An 18,208-nucleotide genomic window follows, 5' to 3' on the forward strand; every position below is an offset into this window, starting at 1 on the left:
GCCTCCTAATACTAATAGATTTATAAAGGTATTTGAACTCATTCAGAGCCCCTTCTTTCTTCCCAGGGACCAAGGCTACAGCTGGTGAGAGGTAGATCTGCATGTCCTGGGGATAAGAATAGTTTAAATTGCCAAGCACCATGGGGAGGACTGAGACAATACGTGAATGCACTGAGGTTAATGGGAGCCAGGTTCCTCACTGCTGGAGAAGGAAGTGGAGAGCATAGACCCCATGTTGTTGGATTATAACTAGAGATAGTGTGAAATTTTGTTTTTTAATATACATTTAAAAAATTAAAATATAGATGGGTATGCATGAGTGAATGTGTGAGATGAGACAATGTGTGAGCTGGAGTACGTGTTTGAGAATGCACGTGTCTGAGTGTGTGTCATCGTGTATACAGATGTGTACACATATATGCATTTTTTTTCTAGCTTTGACCCCTGAATGGTCATAGAATTAATAATGCCCAGATCTCCATTTTGATAGGAAGGACTATGCACTAAGAATAGAATCACAGTTGATAATAGCTATTCCCTGCACTAACTATAGGTTTTTCTTATAGAATCTTGTTAACTCTGGAGCGCATGTTGTAAGAAGAAAGACAGAGTTCTAAAGATAAGTGGCCTTGACAGAAGATACATTTGAAAGTAGATCAAGAGCAAAACATGCCTGAAGGGAAAGAAATGTGTGAGGGCTAATCTTCCCAAGGACAATGATAGAAAGCACACCCTGGGAACTCATGTAGTGTTAGGTCCTCTCCCACCTCTGACCCTCTATGAAGGCTGGCGTGCGTGGAGATGTCAGAGCGGTTTCTCTCAGGGTATTATGCCTGCTGCTCTCTTGGATCACCAGCCCTCTGAATATAAACAAAGATTCAACCGTGTCTCTTCTTGTTGACTCTGGTAGTGATAGGCAGTGGACTCTTTGTCTGGCTTCAGTTTCTAAATATTATTCTCTACTAAATGGAATGAGAATTCCTTAAAGGAGATGGCTGACTCCACGACAGGGGCAAGTTAAGTACAAGATTAACAGAATATCTCCTTGTGCTAGAACGTAAGGAAGTACTCAAAGAATAATGGGGACATATTAAAAAGACACAGAAGTCAGCATTGAAGGGGCCCCACAGGCCAGGTCTGGGACATTTGAGCAGCAAAATAAGTATAAATAGTAATGAATTATAATCCATTGAGAAATGGGAATCCACATTCATAGGGATAAATATAAATACATAAACAAACAAAGCAAGTAAGCACATGGGGAGAAGAGAAGGCCCTACCTTATTGGTGAATGTCAACTAATAATCACAGAAGGATGGAGTTAGAAAAAAAATCACAATTTGGCAATCACATGGTAATGATTGGGTCAGGCAAGAACCATCCGTGGATGGTAGAACTGGAGAGTGAACAGTTGATGAAGGACAGGATATCTAAATAGTCTGAAAGTGTCTGCCTACAAAATATTTAGTAATTACTTAGTAGTAAATACAAAATACAAATTTGCAAGGTACCATTGTGAAGGAAAACTCCTATTCTGTAAAACTACTGTTTGGAATTCTCTGCTATTCTTTGGATGGCCTCTTATTGTGAAAAAATAAGTTTGCTTTCTAGCCTGCTTGAATAATGGGGGAGATAAACTTAGCTGTCTGACTTTGTAGGCCAGAGACTAGATACACCCAATGCCATGCCAGGTGCATTTTTCAATTGGATAGAACTGTACAGTTTAAGGCTGCCGCCAGCAAGCGCACAAAGGGCTGGCTCTTCCATAAAAAGGGAAGTTCTGCCCAATTCCCGGGAGAACCAAGATGGCGGCATAGGTTAACGCCGGAGTTTGCTGCTTTGAACAACTACTTCAAAAGTGAAACTAAAAGACGGAAGGGACATCACCCAGAACCACAGGAATGCTGGCTGAGTGGAAGTCCTACAACTAGGAGGAAAGAGAAACGCATACGGACACTCAGAGGAGGCGCAGTGCTGAAGTCAAATTCTGAGGTGTGGAGTGCACGAGCGGGCTGGCAGCGGAGGGCGCGGTTGGCGTTTTCAATCGGGAGGGAGTCGCAGACTCTGATCTCCAGATCCGGGCGAGTCTTTAGCGACCCAGACTCAAACGGGAGAAGCGGGACTGTCTGGCTTCGGTCAGAGCGAGTGCAGCTTTCTCTCTGAGCTTTGCAGTGGGTGCTGGGACTCAGAGAGGCAGAGCCCCTGGGGACAGGACTGAGAGCCGCCATAACTGCTCTCTCCGGCCCACCCTGTTGATCCTGTGCGACCCGCCCCGCCCAAGCCCTGCGCACAGGCATTTGCCGGATAGCCTCAGGCAAAGGCTAGATTAGCACCTCCCTAGAGGACAGAAGTTCTCTCACTGCTGACACAGCTGATTCTCATAGCCACTTGGCCTGGAGGTCAAACCCTCCCTGGTATTAGCTACAACAATCAAGGTTTAATTATAAGACTGCGAACAAAGACCACTAGGGGGTGCACCAAGGAAGCATAACAAAATTCGGAGACAAAGAAACAAGACAAAATTGTCAATGGAAGATATAGAGTTCAGAACCACACTTTTAAGGTCTCTCAAGAACTGTTTAGAAGCCGCCGATAAACTTAATGAGATCTACAAGAAAACTAATGAGACCCTCGATGCTATATTGGGGAACCAACTAGAAATTAAGCATACACGGACTGAAATAACGAATATTATACAGACTCCCGACAGCAGACCAGAGGAGCGCAAGAATCAAGTCAATGATTTGAAATGCGAGGAAGCAAAAAACACCCAACCGGAAAAGCAAAATGAAAAAAGAATCCAAAAATGCGAGGATAGTGTAAGGAGCCTCTGGGACAGCTTCAAGCGTACCAACATCAGAATTATAGGGGTGCCAGAAGATGAGAGAGAGCAAGATATTGAAAACCTATTTGAAGAAATAATGACAGAAAACTTCCCCCACCTGGTGAAAGAAATGGACTTACAGGTCCAAGAAGCGCAGCGAACCCCAAACAAAAGGAATCCAAAGAGGACCACACCAAGACACATCATAATTAAAATGCCAAGAGCAAAAGATAAAGAGAGACTCTTAAAAACAGCAAGAGAAAGAAACTCAGTTACCTACAAGGGAATACCCATACGACTGTCAGCTGATTTCTCAACAGAAACTTTGCAGGCCAGAAGGGAGTGGCAAGAAATATTCAAAGTGATGAATACCAAGAACCTACAACCAAGATTACTTTATCCAGCAAAGCTATCATTCAGAATTGAAGGTCAGATAAAGAGCTTCACAGATAAGGAAAAGCTAAAGGAGTTCATCACCACCAAACCAGGATTATATGAAATGCTGAAAGGTATCCTTTAAGAAGAGAAAGAGGAAGAAAAAGGTAAAGATACAAATTATGAACAACAAATATGCATCTATCAACAAGTGAATCTAAGAATCAAGTGAATAAATAATCTGATGAACAGAATGAACTGTCGATTATAATAGAATCAGGGACATAGAAAGGGAATGGACTGACTATTCTTGGGGGGGAAAGGGGTGTGGGAGATGCGGGAAGAGACTGGACAAAAATCGTGCACCTATGGATGAGGACAGTGGGTGGGGAGTGAGGGCGGAGGGTGGGGTGGGAACTGGGAGGAGGGGAGTTATGGGGGGAAAAAAGAGGAACAAATGTAATAATCTGAACAATAAAGATTTAATTAAAAAATAAATAAATAAATAAATAAATAAAAAAGGGAAGTTCTGCTTGTAGCTTTGCTTAGAATTTGGATTCATTTCCCTAGGCCTGCCGCGGTGAATAAAGTGTAACTCCAAACACTCAGAGAGCTGTTTGGTTCTTGTCCGGTTTTTCTGTAACACCATCTTAATGAAATGGCAAAAGTTAATAATGCCTTGATAAGAACAAAGCAGCACGGCATGCTTCTACAGCATTATTTCTCTGGTACCTTTGCCCAAAATGCATAACTTGAATCTCATCACGAGGAAACATCAGACCTGCACCCTCAAACATGATGAAACCTTGAAAGACAGAGACTGAGAAATTGTTCCAAATTAGAGGAGACTAAAAAGATATGACAAGTAAGTGTAGTTTGAGATCCTTAATGAGACCCTAATTTTATGAAAGACATTATCAGTACAACCAGTGTTACTGGAATACGGTGTGTGGATTAAAGAGAAATGCTGTATCACTTGATGATTGTACTGTGGTTATGCAAGAAAGTATCTTTGTTGCTGGTGTTAGGAAATATACTGGTAAAATGTTATAGGTTGGGAAATGTGGTGAAGGGTATAGGAGAGCTCTTTATACTCTACTTATAAGTATAGTAATTTTGAAATTAGTTTAAAGTAAAAGGTTGAAAACTCATTAAGATCTTTAAACATTTTCTATGTATTCAAAGAGTAGTATTTTTATTAAATACATTGCTTCAGCCTGGGACCTTCTGAAAGGCAGCATGGTAGATTAGGCTGATCATAAATTGGGGGGCAGGCAAACCTAGATTAAGTCGTTCTACTGTGTGGAACCCTGGCTTCCTCATTTTCAAATTGGAGATTACATCTACCTCCCTCAGTGGATTTCTGTGAGGCTTAAGTAAATTAATCAAATGAAATATCATGTTGGGACTTTCTGCTCCCTCCTTGAGAAAACACTTGTGCTATAGGACTTCCTCAACAGTGCCAGTATTGGAGCCATCTAGGGTGTGGAAATAGCACCTTCTGTACAATTAACATAGGCCACTCATTATAGCATGATTCTACAGAAAGATAGATGCTGGGTCACTGAATTCAGTTCTTCTCTACCTTTTTAAAATATTTTTTTAAATTGATTTCAGAGAGGATGGGAGGGGGAGAGATAGAAATATTAGTGATGATAGAGAATTATTGATTGGCTGCCTCTTACGCACCCCCCACTGGGGATTGAGCCCACAGCCTGGGCATGTGCCCTGATTGGAATCAAACCATGACTGCCTGGTTCATAGGTTAACGCTCAACCACTGAGCCACACTGGCTGAGCTCTTCTCTACCTTTTATGACCAAATGAAAACTTGCCCCTCTGAGACTTTGAAATCCAGTTTTAATTTGGGATGGTATATTAAGGAAGTACTTTTCAACAGTTTCTCACCATGATATATTGAAAGCCATCATTTGTCTGGCACCTATAAAAAATAATGGACAAAATTCTTTCAGCCAGAAGTGTCTGTCCAAAGGGTGTCAACTGCCCTGGGCCTTGTGTGCTATACACACTGCTGGGGCCGATATGTTGCCAGTCTGCAACCACTGTCATGTGCCAGTGTGCACAGCCACAGCTGGGAAGGTGGGCAATGAGCACAAAGTATAATAAGGAATGAGCTCCATTACAGGAAACAGATGGGAATGAGCTAAAAGCCTCCACACATTTTGGAAAAAGGAGCTCTTTCTAGTTGCACCATGTATGAATGAGGATCTACTACAACATGTCAAACTCGCTGCCTGCGGGCCACATGTGGCCCACAGCGAATATTTTTGCGGCCCAGCCAATATAATGGTATGTAATAAAAATGTAATAAAAATTTTTACCTTAATTTTTACAATATCCTGTTATACATAATTATTAATAACGAACTACAGCATTCACTAACGACTGATTACCTATACTCGTGTTGCATTCATTTCCCTTATACACCTTACACGCAGGCGCACCATTTCTCTCCACTAATACTAGCAGCGAATATTTTAGCAGCTGATTGCCACGTCATTAGTCTTGGACTGACTTGTTTGGTGTGCGCAACAGGAAATAGTTTGCTTTCGCAGAACAAGAAAAGTAGGTTTATTGCGTTCCGCTTGTTAATTTGTGTAGTTATTCAGTGTCTGGTGAGTTAATGTTCAAAAAAATATTAATTTTTATTAAAATGTTTTATTTTATGTTAACGATTACTCATTTATTTCAGCCCTTTGTATTCAACACGTCTCTATCAAAATAAACCTACATTTCTATGAAAAATGAAGCTTTTGTTTTTTTGCGGCTCACATAAACTTAAACCTTGTTTATTTGGCTCGTGTTAGCCTTTGAGTTTTACAGGCTTAATCTATGACCTTCAGAACAAGCTCAGGTTTCTATTTTCTTATCAATAGTGACTTATCATAGCAATGAATTTCATTCTCAATTCTGCCTTGTCATTGATTTCATTTCCCCTCCTATCTTAACCTTCCCTTTTATGGCTTCGAATCTGGAAAGCAAGAAACGCCTTAAACCCTGTCCCTCGCAGAGCTTGTGCCTGAGACCAAAGATGCTGGAGTCTCGCAGAGCAGAACAGCATCCTGTAAGGTCTCAAAGGCAACTAAAAAGAGCTGCACACGCCTCAGCATTTGAATGGACAGTTCTACAAAGGTGGCTGGTTTACCTTTCATAAAAAATGTTCGAATTTTTCTCCAAAGCTACACAGAGATTAGTTAAGATTACAAAGATGATAGGAATTTGAAGCTCGCTTCACTCCTAATAAGGAGAAAGCTGTGAACACATTTATAAATCATCTGAGGTAAAAACAAATGATTGTGAAATCCTGTCAGACATTGTCTAAATCTGTCAAGCTCAGTAACACAGGAATTCGTATTTGCAGCAACAAAGTGATGTGGATTAAACAAGCTCCTCCGAAGTTTCTAGGTGGTCAAATGTAGCTAGCACAGGCCAATCAATGCACACACACGAAAGGAGATCACAGCCAAGGAGTGAATCTTGTAAAATGGAAGAAACAAAAAGTAAAAGCCACAAAAATACTAATTAGGACTCCGGCACAGCCCTTCATTTCACTGCTTAAAAAGCTGGGAGGATGAGGGCTGTGCACATAAAAGGGACTCTGTCATACATCTCACCAAAAGTAACCTCCCGGGGTGATCTGATCATGAATTCCTAACTGGGCAGGTGATGGTGAGTTGTCATGCCCCAGGCTTATAACTTCTTTAGTAAAAGGTTTATCTTTGCTTTAAGCAAGCCCTGTCCATTGTTTTTGTGCTTCTCTAGGTTAACACACTGCCTGGCTGGTGCTCAGGTGGTTAGAACATCGTCCTGATACACTGAGGTTGTGGGTTCGATCTCCGGTCAGGGCACACACAAGAACCAACCAATGGATGTATAAATAAGTCGAGAAACAAACGATGTTTCTCTCTCTCTCTCTCTCTCTCTCTCTCTCTCTCTCTCTCTCTCTCTCCTTCCTCTTCCTCTCTCTAAAAAATAATTTAAAAATGTGTTTTAAAAAATAAAGACCCCACAGAAGTGTGACCACCCTGAGAGAACATATAATCTTATGGACTATCCTGTAATCCAATCCCTGTCTTGCTTTTTCCCACCTTCATGTAATCCTCTTTCCATTCCCACCTTAATTCCAGGCGCATAGAAGAAACTGAAAAACTGTTATTTTGTGGAGCACTTGAGATTTTGCTTCCCAGCAAATGTCGTCAGTTTGCTCAAATAAACTGATAAAATTTTCTGTAGGTTTAGACGTTTCTTATGTTGACAGGGTAGACTAAAGATAGTTGATTGATTTTATTAGAAAGGAGGGAATTGCAATCGTTTGATACTTAAAAGGAGGAGGACTTATAGTTTGCATAACACCTTAGAAAAGGGGTCAAATTATAGTAACTACATATTAGGACAGTATCTTGATTAAATGGGTTGCTTTATTTTTTGAATGAGGCTTAGCTAATTGCTTTGAGGAGGTAGAAACCTAAATTAACATTTTGGCCATGCAGTGTGTCCCTAATTCAATGTTAAACAATTTCATCTCTTCATCCTCTAAAGGCACTTAGTCGTCTCCTAAGAAGATATATCAATGACCAACAAGCACATGAAAAGATGTTCAACATCATTGTTCATTATGATACTATTTTCATGTAACCCAGTTATTAATAACGGGACAGGAGCAAAGGGAAGCTGCAATTTGGACTCATGCCCGGTAAGGTCTGAATTACGTAAGAACGGTGATTACTAGTTTGTCACACCTGGGAGCAGGTCACTGGCCAGAACAGGCGTGGCCACTGCAAGAGCATGAAATCTGAGATATATCAGCTCCTGAGCAAAGATAATTCCCTCTCTTGGCCCTCTTCTCTCTTGCTGCTCAAGCCTGACTCCTGGCTTGTAAGGCTCTCAAACCCTGCACTCACCCACATGGCCCACAGCCGTGTGGCTCCCACACAATGGACTGATGGGCTGGAATTAGTCTGATGCTGCACTGGACCCAGCTTCACCATGGAAGGGAAACTCTGGACACTGGCTTTGCTTCTAGCTCTACTAACACCCCAGCTGCACCTTTTCCAGGACTGGTTTAAGGGAAATGGGACTTTGGAAACCAAGGGATATAAGTTCACGCAAATAAAGCTTTCTACCACATCTCATGCTCTCGTAGAAGCCTCTGGAAATTCTTCCATCAGCACCCCAAGAACCCCACTTCCACTAGCAACGGAGAAATTCCATCCACTCAATTCTCCAATAGTAATAATTAGAGAAATGAAAATCAAAATCACAGTGAGATATTCTTTTACACCCATTAGAATGGCTTAAGTAAAAAGACAGGCAATAACAAGTGTTGGTGAGGATGAGGAGTAATTGGGACACTCGTATACTGCTGGCGGAAATGTAAAATAGTGCCTTCACTTTGGAAACCAGGTTGGCAGTTCCTTGAAATGTTAAACATAGAGTTACCATATGAGCCAGAAATTTCACTCTTGGGATCTACCCAGGAAAAATGAAAACGTGTCTATACAAAGATTTGTTCAGGGATGTTCATAGTGGCATTATTCATAATGGCAAAATAGTGGAAACAACCCAAGTACCTGTCAGTGGATTAATGGATAAACAAAGTGTTTATTCATATAATAGAATAGTAGTCATCCACATAGAGGAGGGATGCACTGATTCATGTTACGCTGATGAACCTCAAAAATATCCCACTATTTGGAAGGAGCCAGACATAAAAAAAACATGATTCAATTTACTAGTATACGAAATGTCCAGAAAGGGCAAATCCACACAGAAAAGTAAGGGTTGGGTGCGGAAATGGAAAGTAGCTATAAATGGACATGAGGTTTCTTTAGGAGGTGATAAAAATATTCTAAAATAGGTGCAGAGGCATGGAGGCATGGGACAGACTGACCTATCTCAGAGGGGAGGGGAGGGAGACGGAAAGAGGTTAACCAAAGGACCTGTATGCATTTATGCATAACCAATGAACATAAACTATAGTGTGGTGACAGCCTGGGGTGGGGCAGGGGCTGGGAGGAAGGAAGCAAAAGGGGGACATAATTAGGGGACATCAGTAATACTGTTAACAATTTAAAAAATTAGATTGGGATCTTAGTTGCATGACTCTGTAAATATAATAAAAATCATTGAATTGTACACGTGGAATGGCGAAGTTGGTGAATTTTACAGTGTGTGAATGATATACCTGAATTACATACCTCGGTTTGGGGGCATGTAAATAATATCTCAATAAAGCTATTAACTTGGAAGAAAAAACTGTAATACACCCAGTGCTGGACATTGCTAAGGACTCATGGTGATGGTTGACATACCTTCTACAAAGGCTCTGTAAGGCAGCCGGGAATTCTGTCGGTCCGTTGTGAGCTGTCAGTGACTCGGAGAGAAGAAAACTTCTGGATTTGTATGAAAGCAGCTCTATATTTATTTTATACCAGTAACATAAGTGAATCAAATTCAAGCTGAAGCCAAGCACTGTGCTGGTTGAGACTCGAGACGATATGAAGCTCAGCGGACCATCAGGCCTCTGCATTCTGTCAGTTCCCATGAGGCCCAAGCAACAAACCCTAACAAGAAGGTAAGGACTATCTGTGAGGTGAGCAGAGCACCTGGGGCATGGAGGACAAAGGTCAACTCTGTGCGTGTGGGGGGGGGGGGGGGGGGGGGGGGGGCGGGGGGGATGTGCTGACCCAACAATGGAGGGGAGTGTTGCTCAAAGATAATCAGGATGCCTCCAGGCAAAGAAGAGCCTGGGGGAAACTGGCATAAAAGCCTAGAGGTGTGTTTGGAGTTTAGCAATTATACAGGGAATTCAAGTTGTAGCCAAATAAACTACATTTTCTGGATACCATCATCAAAATGACTCTGGCAAATGTCCTTAGCTGCTAACTTTACTTTTCTAGACCTGAACTAAAACGTACAATTTCAATCTACAAAATGTGTAAAGAGGTTACACTGACCTTACACAGTCAGATGACTAACAACTCCCACGCCTGCGCCACTCCCTCAGTGTTTTCAGTGCATTCAGCAAGGGTGGCCACGAATACTTGCCCTTTAGAAAAGTAGGAGGCGGGGCGGGGTGGGAATCGGGGGCAGGATTCCTGCCCTGGAGACAGTAAAAACTGAACCAGAATCGAGAAAGAAGAAAATACACTTTGTGCAAAGCTGCAGGATAATTTTCTTTATTTGCTAAAAATATTAAATATTTGTAGAAAGTATTAGGCAAGCAGAGTAATACTCTTTTCTCTCCCACTCATTCGCTCTCCCTTTCATTTGCTCCTTATTCAGCATTAGATTGGAACCCACAGAATGAGGAGGCTAGGCAGATGTCTAGTTCACATTCTCACCTCTCAGTGCGTGCAGCGGGGGAGGCGCAGAGACGCGAGCAAACGGGGGGAGAGCCACACAAACAGCGAGGATGCCGTGGAGGAGATGCTCTTACCCAAGCAAGAGCACAAGTGGCTGCTTCTGTGGCAGAGGAAAGGGGCAGGGAAGGCTTCTCTGAGGGAGTGTCTTTTCTAGTGGGTCTTGAGAAGAGACTAGAATGAGCAGCAGAAGTAGAGCATTCCAGAAGCAGGGGACAGGAGACGGTTTGTTTCCAGACTAGTCTACAGCGACAGGAGGCCAGGCTTTCAGCTGGTCACAGATGCCGCTTCCTAATGACAGGAGAGAGAAACCAACTACACAGGGCTCTACAGATAGCACATTGCTAAGTACGGCTGCAGCCGAGGGCACCCTCTGTGGGCCACAAACCTGGCTGCTAGCAAAAAATTATCTTTGCACCTCCAAAGCCAAATGTTCCTGGCGTTTTTTGGTTACACACAGAAGTTTTAAAATAATAGCACTAAAACCTCAAAGATAAACATTTAAGAAGTTAGTCTGCTCCTCCTCTGGACACTTTTAAAGAGTTCCTACAATGCACCCGGTGCAATCTGTGTACTCCAATCCATCTAACAGCCCAACAAGAAGAGAGTTTATTCTCAAGATACAGATGAAGAACCAGGCTCAGAGAAATCAGGCCTCTTGCCCAAAGTTACACAGACTGTATGTAGCAGAGCCAGGACTGTCTGGCTTTAAATGCCACCAGCATATGGGAGCAACCATTTCACTCTACAGTGTAAACACATCTTTAGATCATTTGTTCAACATTCTCTACAGTCAGCAAAAGTCTGAAATGCCCTGACTCCAGTTCAGTTGGGCCTAACCCTTCTTTTTTACATCCCTATAACCACTCTGCAACTGCTAACCTGTACCTCCAATCCCCCAACCTCTTCCACCCAGCCCCCACCTCCTCACATCGGGCAATCACCAGGCTGCTCTCTGCATCCATGAATCTGTTTGTTTTGTTTGTTCACTTTTGTTTGTTCATTTTGTTTTTTGGACTCCAAATATTTGTGTATGTTTTTATTGATTTCAGAGAGAGGAAGAGAGAGAAACATCAATGATGAGAGAGAATCATTGATGAGCTGCTTCCTGAATGCCCCCCACTGGGGATCAAGCCCACAACCCAGGCATGTGTCCTGACCAGGAATGGAACCGTGACCTCCTGGTTCATAGGTCAATGCTCAACCACTGAGGCACACCAGCTGGGCTCATTGGTCAGTTTTTAAATCTTTAAATCCAAGAAACACAGAAAAATGAAACAAAGCCAATGAAAGTCACCAGCTACATGTATAAATGTTACCTTTTATTGCGTTAAACACAATACATTATTTAAATTTATTTCACCCATTTGTTTTTGTTTCTTTTAATGTGGCTACTAGAAAATCTTAAAATTACATTTGTGGCTCACATATTTCCACTGGGTGTTGTTGTTCTAGGTCTCCATGAGGCCATTTCATTTGTGAGGTGTGTGTTTTTTCCTGGCCTATTACTTCTTTGAGAATCCTAGTTAGCCCACAGTCACTGCAGTCTACTAAAACAGTCTTAGAAGTGACCAAAACAAATAACTCATACCTCAACTAAAGGGCCCGTAAAACAGAAATGACCCACATAGCAGGAGTAACAATTAAACAAATGGCCACCTAAACTTCCCGTTTTCTCCCCTTCTCATGACCAAGTCCTGCACTCTGGCCACTCCAGGTCCTACAGGAGTCAGCTGTACCAGGGATAAGCCACCGCCTCAAGCCAGTATCCTTCATACATGTAACACACAGAGCATTTCAAGGGCTTACTCTTTAAAATTTCTGAAATACATGGAGAAGTACATTTTTTTTCCTAGTGCGTTGCTAACCTGTAACTGCCAAGCAGAGGCATAAAAATCCAGTTCCAATAGATAAATAATGCTGAGAAGCGAGGGTGTTACTCTTTTTGTCCAATAAACTGATGAGATTTAGGATCATGGTCTCTCATTTGGTCCAACCCTGGATAAATGAGTTTCTTCCACAGTCGTTCTCCAGCTTCTGCTTCCACACATACCTGGGGCTTATTCACCACTGAGAAGCTATCCATTCTAACCTCAGGCCAATGGGTTTTTCTTTTATCTCCTACCACTGATCCTGGATTCTTCTTTCAAAACTAGAGTTGGTTCAATTTCTCTCTCACAAGTAAATCTTTCTGTAAAGACAGTGATACCTCTTCAAGCCTTTTCCAGATTAAACATCTTTTTTTTTTGTCATTGATAATTTCTTTTAAAAAGTAGGATTTGGCTTTTATCCTTGGCTACTCTATTTGTATTGTCAATGACTCCCCTTAAGATATGGTGCCCAGACCCAAATACTATTCATCACATTTGGTCCAAGAAACACATAAGAGAGAAGCAGGGCTTTTACTTCCTCTATTCTGGACATTATAATTCTATATGAATGGCTATATGGTCAAACCTCCCCCACCTCACTTTCTTGAGCCCTGATTTCTTCCATCACTATTTAAAAGGTAACAAAAACACTGACTCAAAAAGATGTATGCACCCCTATGTTCACTGCAGCACTATTTACAATAGCCAAGACAGAGTAACCACCTACATGTCCATTGATGGACAAATAGATAAAGAAATGTGGTGTAGCCCTGGCCACGTAGCTCAGTTGATTGGAGCATCATCCTGTTATGCCAGGGTTTCAGATACCATGTCTGGTCAGGGCACATACAAGAAGCAACCAATGAATGCGTAAATAAGCAGAATAACAAATCAATGTTTTTTTCTCTCTCTCTTTCCCTCCCCTTCCTCACTCTCTCTCTCATATCAATAAATAAACATTTTAAAAAAGAAAGAAAATGTGGAGTATTATTCAGCCATAAAAAAGAAATCTTGAGAGAGAAGACCATGTGAGGACACAGCAAGAAGGCAGCATCTACAAACCAAGGAAAGAAGCCTCAGAAGAAACTAACCTGCCAGCACCTTTGTCTCTGATTTCCAGACTCCAGAACTGTGAGAAAATAAATTTCTGACATTTAAGTCACCCCACCTGTAGTACTTTGCTATAGCAGGCCAAACTAACATACCAAATATCACTGATTAAAAAAAAAGAAATCTTGCCATTTACAACAACATGGATGGACTTAAGGGCATTATGCTATATGACATAAATCAGAGAAAGACAAATACCATATTATCTTACTGATATGTGGAATCTAGAAAAAAAAGAAGCCAATTGAACTCACAGACACAGAGAAGGTACTGGTGGTTGCCAGAATCAGGGTGCAGGGGGCATTAGACAATGAGGGTAGGGTGGGAGAAATGGGGGAAGATGGTAAAAAGAAACAATATAATATTATGCCCTAGCTGGTTTGGCTCAGTGGATAGAGTGTCGGCCTGTGGACTGAAGGGTCCCGGGTTTGATTCTGGTCAAGGGCACATGCCTGGGTTTCAGGCTCAATCCCTAGTAGGGGCATGCAGGAGGCAACCAATCAATGATTCTCCCTCATCATTGATGTTTCTATCTCTCTCCCCTTCTCTCTTCCTTTCTGAAATCTATCTATCTATCTATCTATCTATCTATCTATCTATCTATCTATCTATCTATCTATCATCTATCTATCTATCATCTATCTGAAATAAATAAGACATTAGAAAAAGGAAGAAACAATACAGTATTATTACTTAGAGTCACCATACTGTACCTTACATCCCCAGGACTTACTTATTTTCAAACTGGAAATAAATAAGTCAAACTGGAAATAAATAAGTCCTGGGGATGTAAGGTACAGCATGGTGACTTTAGAGAGTAATACTATATTGAATATTTAAAACCTGCTAAAATAATAATTCTTGAAAGTTCTTATCTCAAGGCGCAACCGGTATGGCTCAGTGGTTGAGTGTCACCTATGCACCAGGAGGTCATGGCTCAATTCCAGGTCAGAGTACATGCCTGGGTTGCAGGCTTGATCCCCAATAGCGGGTATAGAGGATGCAGTTGATCAATGATTCTCTCTCATCATTGATGTTTCTATCTCTCCCTCTCCCTTCCTTTCTGAAATCAGTAAGTTCTTACCACAAGAAAAAAAATTCTATCCTGTGTGGTGATGGATGTTAACTAGGCTTATTGTGGTGATCATTTGTAATATGTACAAATACTGAATCATTATGTTGTACACCTGAAACTTATATAATGTTCTGTCAATTACGTCTCAACTAGGAGCCCAGTGCATGATTCAAAATTGCGCGGAGCCGCCCACCCTCGAGTCGCAGGTAGGGCCTTGCCTCCCTCTCCGGTCCTTGAAGCAGCCCAGGCCGCTGCTGATCAGGCCCTCCCCCAGCGCAGGTGTGAGGAGGCCCCTGCCGCCCCGCCCCCAACGCTGTGCGCGCAACCGCCTCCTGTCATGTCGACCCTGTTATGGCATCCCAGCTAATTAGAATATTTCTCTATTATATATATATATATATATATATATATATATATATATATATATATATATATATATATATATATAGATTAAGGAGGAAGGAAAGACAGACAGAGGAAGAAAGAAAGAAAGAAAGAAAGAAAGAAAGAAAGAAAGAAAGAAAGAAAGGAGGAAAGAAAGAAAGAAAGGAGGAAAGAAAGGAAGGACATTGTTTTCCAGTGGTTGGGGGGAAATAAAAAGCTTTGTAAGTCTATGAAGCTTTGCATACTAATATCTAAAACTAATGGCTATAATGAACAGTTAATAGCCTGGCTATTCCTGAGAATATCCTGGAGACAGAACACATAAAGAGGCTAATCCACTCAGGAAGTCAGGCCTCCGGGAAATGGGCCTGGCCTTGCATAGCTTTAAAAGCTCCAAGTGATTATAGCATGCGTCCAGAGTGGAGCCACTCATCTCACGAAACCACGAGCCTGATCCTCATATTGATTCAAGCGACTTTTCCCTTGACCCTTGACTCTGAATTTTTTATTTTGAATGGAACTAGCAGAATTGAATCGGTTCACTGTAAACAACTTGAGATCATTGACATTATTTGGAACTTGGGTCACAGGGAAAGAGGAGTTAATTTAGTAACAGCTGGGACCTAATTGAAAATCAAGTTAAAAAGAACATCAGGCTTAGGAGACCTGGTGTATAATTGGCAAGGCCACTTACTAGCCGGGTAATGAGCACATCACGTAACCACACGGAAGTTTCTTTGTCTATAAAATGAAGGCACTGGTCTAGAAATCTTTAAGGTGCTCTAAATTCTGGCACAGTTTCAGGACAGAGCTTGCAAATGAAAAATTTAAAGTTGTACCCTGCTCTATTTTGAAAGGCTGTGAATTTAGCTATAGGAGCGTCAACAAGGCCAAAAATATGATTAAAATGTTCAAATTATCATTCAAATTTAATTTATAATACCTATTCCTGATTATAAGCGCATCACACTTAAAGGAGAACTAGGTTTAATCACATCTGCATAGCCAGTGTTCCCTCAGTCCCCTGCCCTGCGTTAAGGCTGCAGCACACGGTAGAAGTGGGTCTCTGGGCCCAGAAAGGAGCCTGGGATATCAGCAAAATCAAGCCAGACGGTAGAGCTCCGCCACTGCCCTGCTAACCACGATGCCTTGTTTCCTCATTTGTAGAATGTCGATAAGACATTTTAAGTTCGCATTTGAAACTGGAAAGACCTTTGAAACATTATTTTTTTTACTATATTTTAAGCACTTTATTCAATATTGACCATGAAATGTGAATTCATGAAAGCAAAAGTTAAGAGACTTACTTACCAGGAAGCCTATTGAGCGTCACCCAGAAATGCTCATCAGGACTGTAGGTGTCCTTGGACCAGGACAGTAGGTCAAGTGCATGCTGGTCTTGGAGGACGAAGTTAGCGAATTCCCTTGTGAGGGCCACATAGGCAGTGCCAAAGTAAATGGTTATGTTGTGAGGAGGGGAAGTTTTCAATTTTTCTGTTTTATGCACATAGGAATTTTTTGTGTCCAATATTTCTTGGTGGACGTATTTAGTCCGTCCAATAGCATGATCTGGAGGCAGCACCCCCGGGGTAATGTTTTTCCCTTTGAAGCCTTTCAGATACTGAACTATTTCCTTGTTGGTTTTCAGGGGGAAGTCTTGCCCACAGGTGTTGATGGCGTACTTCCACGGGACCTCGGAGGCCACCAGGTCTCGCAGGCAGTTCAGGTCCGCCTGGAGCCTGGAGATCCCACCATAGACAACCGGCTCCCTCTTGGAGGCCAGAAAGGCATTCGGGAAGCAGCTCAGCAATCGCTCCACCGCATCTTTAAATTCAGCTGCTGCCTTTTCGTCCACATGGACGCAGTAGACATTTTGGGGCATGTAAACAGCTCTGAAGAGTCTCTCGAAAGTTCCAAATTCTTTGTGGATGGTCATTGAGTAAGCCAAAGGGAACCCAGCCTCTTCTTCAGAGAGCGTTTCTGTTATATAGTGACTCTGAACCATGTATTCATAACAGGCAGATCCACTGAGGGTAGTTTTCAACGCATTCTCTGTTAAGTAAAAAACCTTCCCCTTAAGAATCTGATGACAGGTTTCTGCTAAGAGCGAAGCATTGGTAAGAGACGCCCTCAGAAGACGTTTCTTCTCCCATAGCTTGTTATTGTAAACAAATATGAAAATCAGGGCCGTGACGAGAGACACACTAAAAAGACAGTGCTTCCAAGAGCCCATTATTCAAAACTAGGAAATGAGTAAAATGTCTCTTGAGATCTGACGAGAGGGGAGATAAATATTTAACTTACATTTTCTCCAGAATCCATTGTCATCCTTTCAGTACATGCAGTTCTGATGGGCTGTTTCATGCCCTTCCAGTGGACCGTTCTCGTACTTTTTCTTTCTTCCATTTACAGCTGTATTGCATTTCCACCTTTCTTTGATGCATTTCTGAAGTAATTCCTTTGGATTTGCTTTGCTCAGTCTCCCCCTAATCAGCAACCTGTTCCTACACAAAAAGAAGTTACCTCAGGAAGGTTGTGATTCCAGTGTGCCCACCTGTCCCCATAGTAAAATCACTAAAGGGCGAGGGGCCACCCTGCTAGTCATTGCCACAAGACTCAAACCCGGCCTCTTCTCGTGGCCAAAGGTTGTCAACTGTGTCAGCTCCCCAGCTTCCTGTTAATCATTGCGCTCAACTGACTGAGCTTGTTTGCTTAAACGGCACTGCCAAGTTAAAAGCGTCAGTTCTAAGCATGTGAACACCGCCTGGAGAGATATTCTGTCAATAAATATTTAGTGCTTAAAAATAAAATATTTAACTCTGTCTTTTTTCACACGCACCCCCCATCTCCATATTGGCTGGGCACGCTATAAAGCAAGGCATATGACTGACTATTGAGTCAAATCCTTTCCAGGACTTAATTTTCTCTGCTGTTAGATAAGGTCTTTTACAACACACATTAGCAAGCTTACCTCACCACCTAATTTACTCCACAAAGTGACTGGGGTACTCTGAATAACAGCTTTTTTTTTTTTTTTTTTTTTAAAGCCAAAAAAATAAAGAGCTCGTCATCATCCAAAACTTATGTAGAGGCTAAAGCTGGATGTTAAGTTTTTTCACCCAAGCCCAGATGGGATACAGGAGAAGCAGCCTGATGCCCGCAGAGGTAGGAGACAGGAGCTATCTCAG

At 41.9% G+C, this 18,208-nt stretch overlaps 1 protein-coding gene across 1 annotated transcript in view; it reads right to left on the reverse strand.

The window, feature by feature from the left end:
• The window catches only part of LOC118675062 (N-acetyllactosaminide beta-1,6-N-acetylglucosaminyl-transferase-like), a 28,302-nt gene extending 10,611 nt beyond the window's left edge, over nt 1-17,691 (reverse strand). The window contains exon 1 of the mRNA XM_036347202.1: nt 16,332-17,691. Within this exon, the coding sequence (XP_036203095.1) occupies nt 16,332-17,253 (922 nt within the window). The 5' untranslated portion in view covers nt 17,254-17,691. The remainder of the gene's footprint in view (nt 1-16,331) is intronic.
• Nucleotides 17,692-18,208: the final 517 nt, after the last annotated feature.

The sequence above is a fragment of the Myotis myotis genome, unplaced genomic scaffold (assembly GCF_014108235.1).
Source record: "Myotis myotis isolate mMyoMyo1 unplaced genomic scaffold, mMyoMyo1.p scaffold_m19_p_2, whole genome shotgun sequence".
In the NCBI taxonomy this organism is placed as follows: Eukaryota; Metazoa; Chordata; class Mammalia; order Chiroptera; family Vespertilionidae; genus Myotis; species Myotis myotis.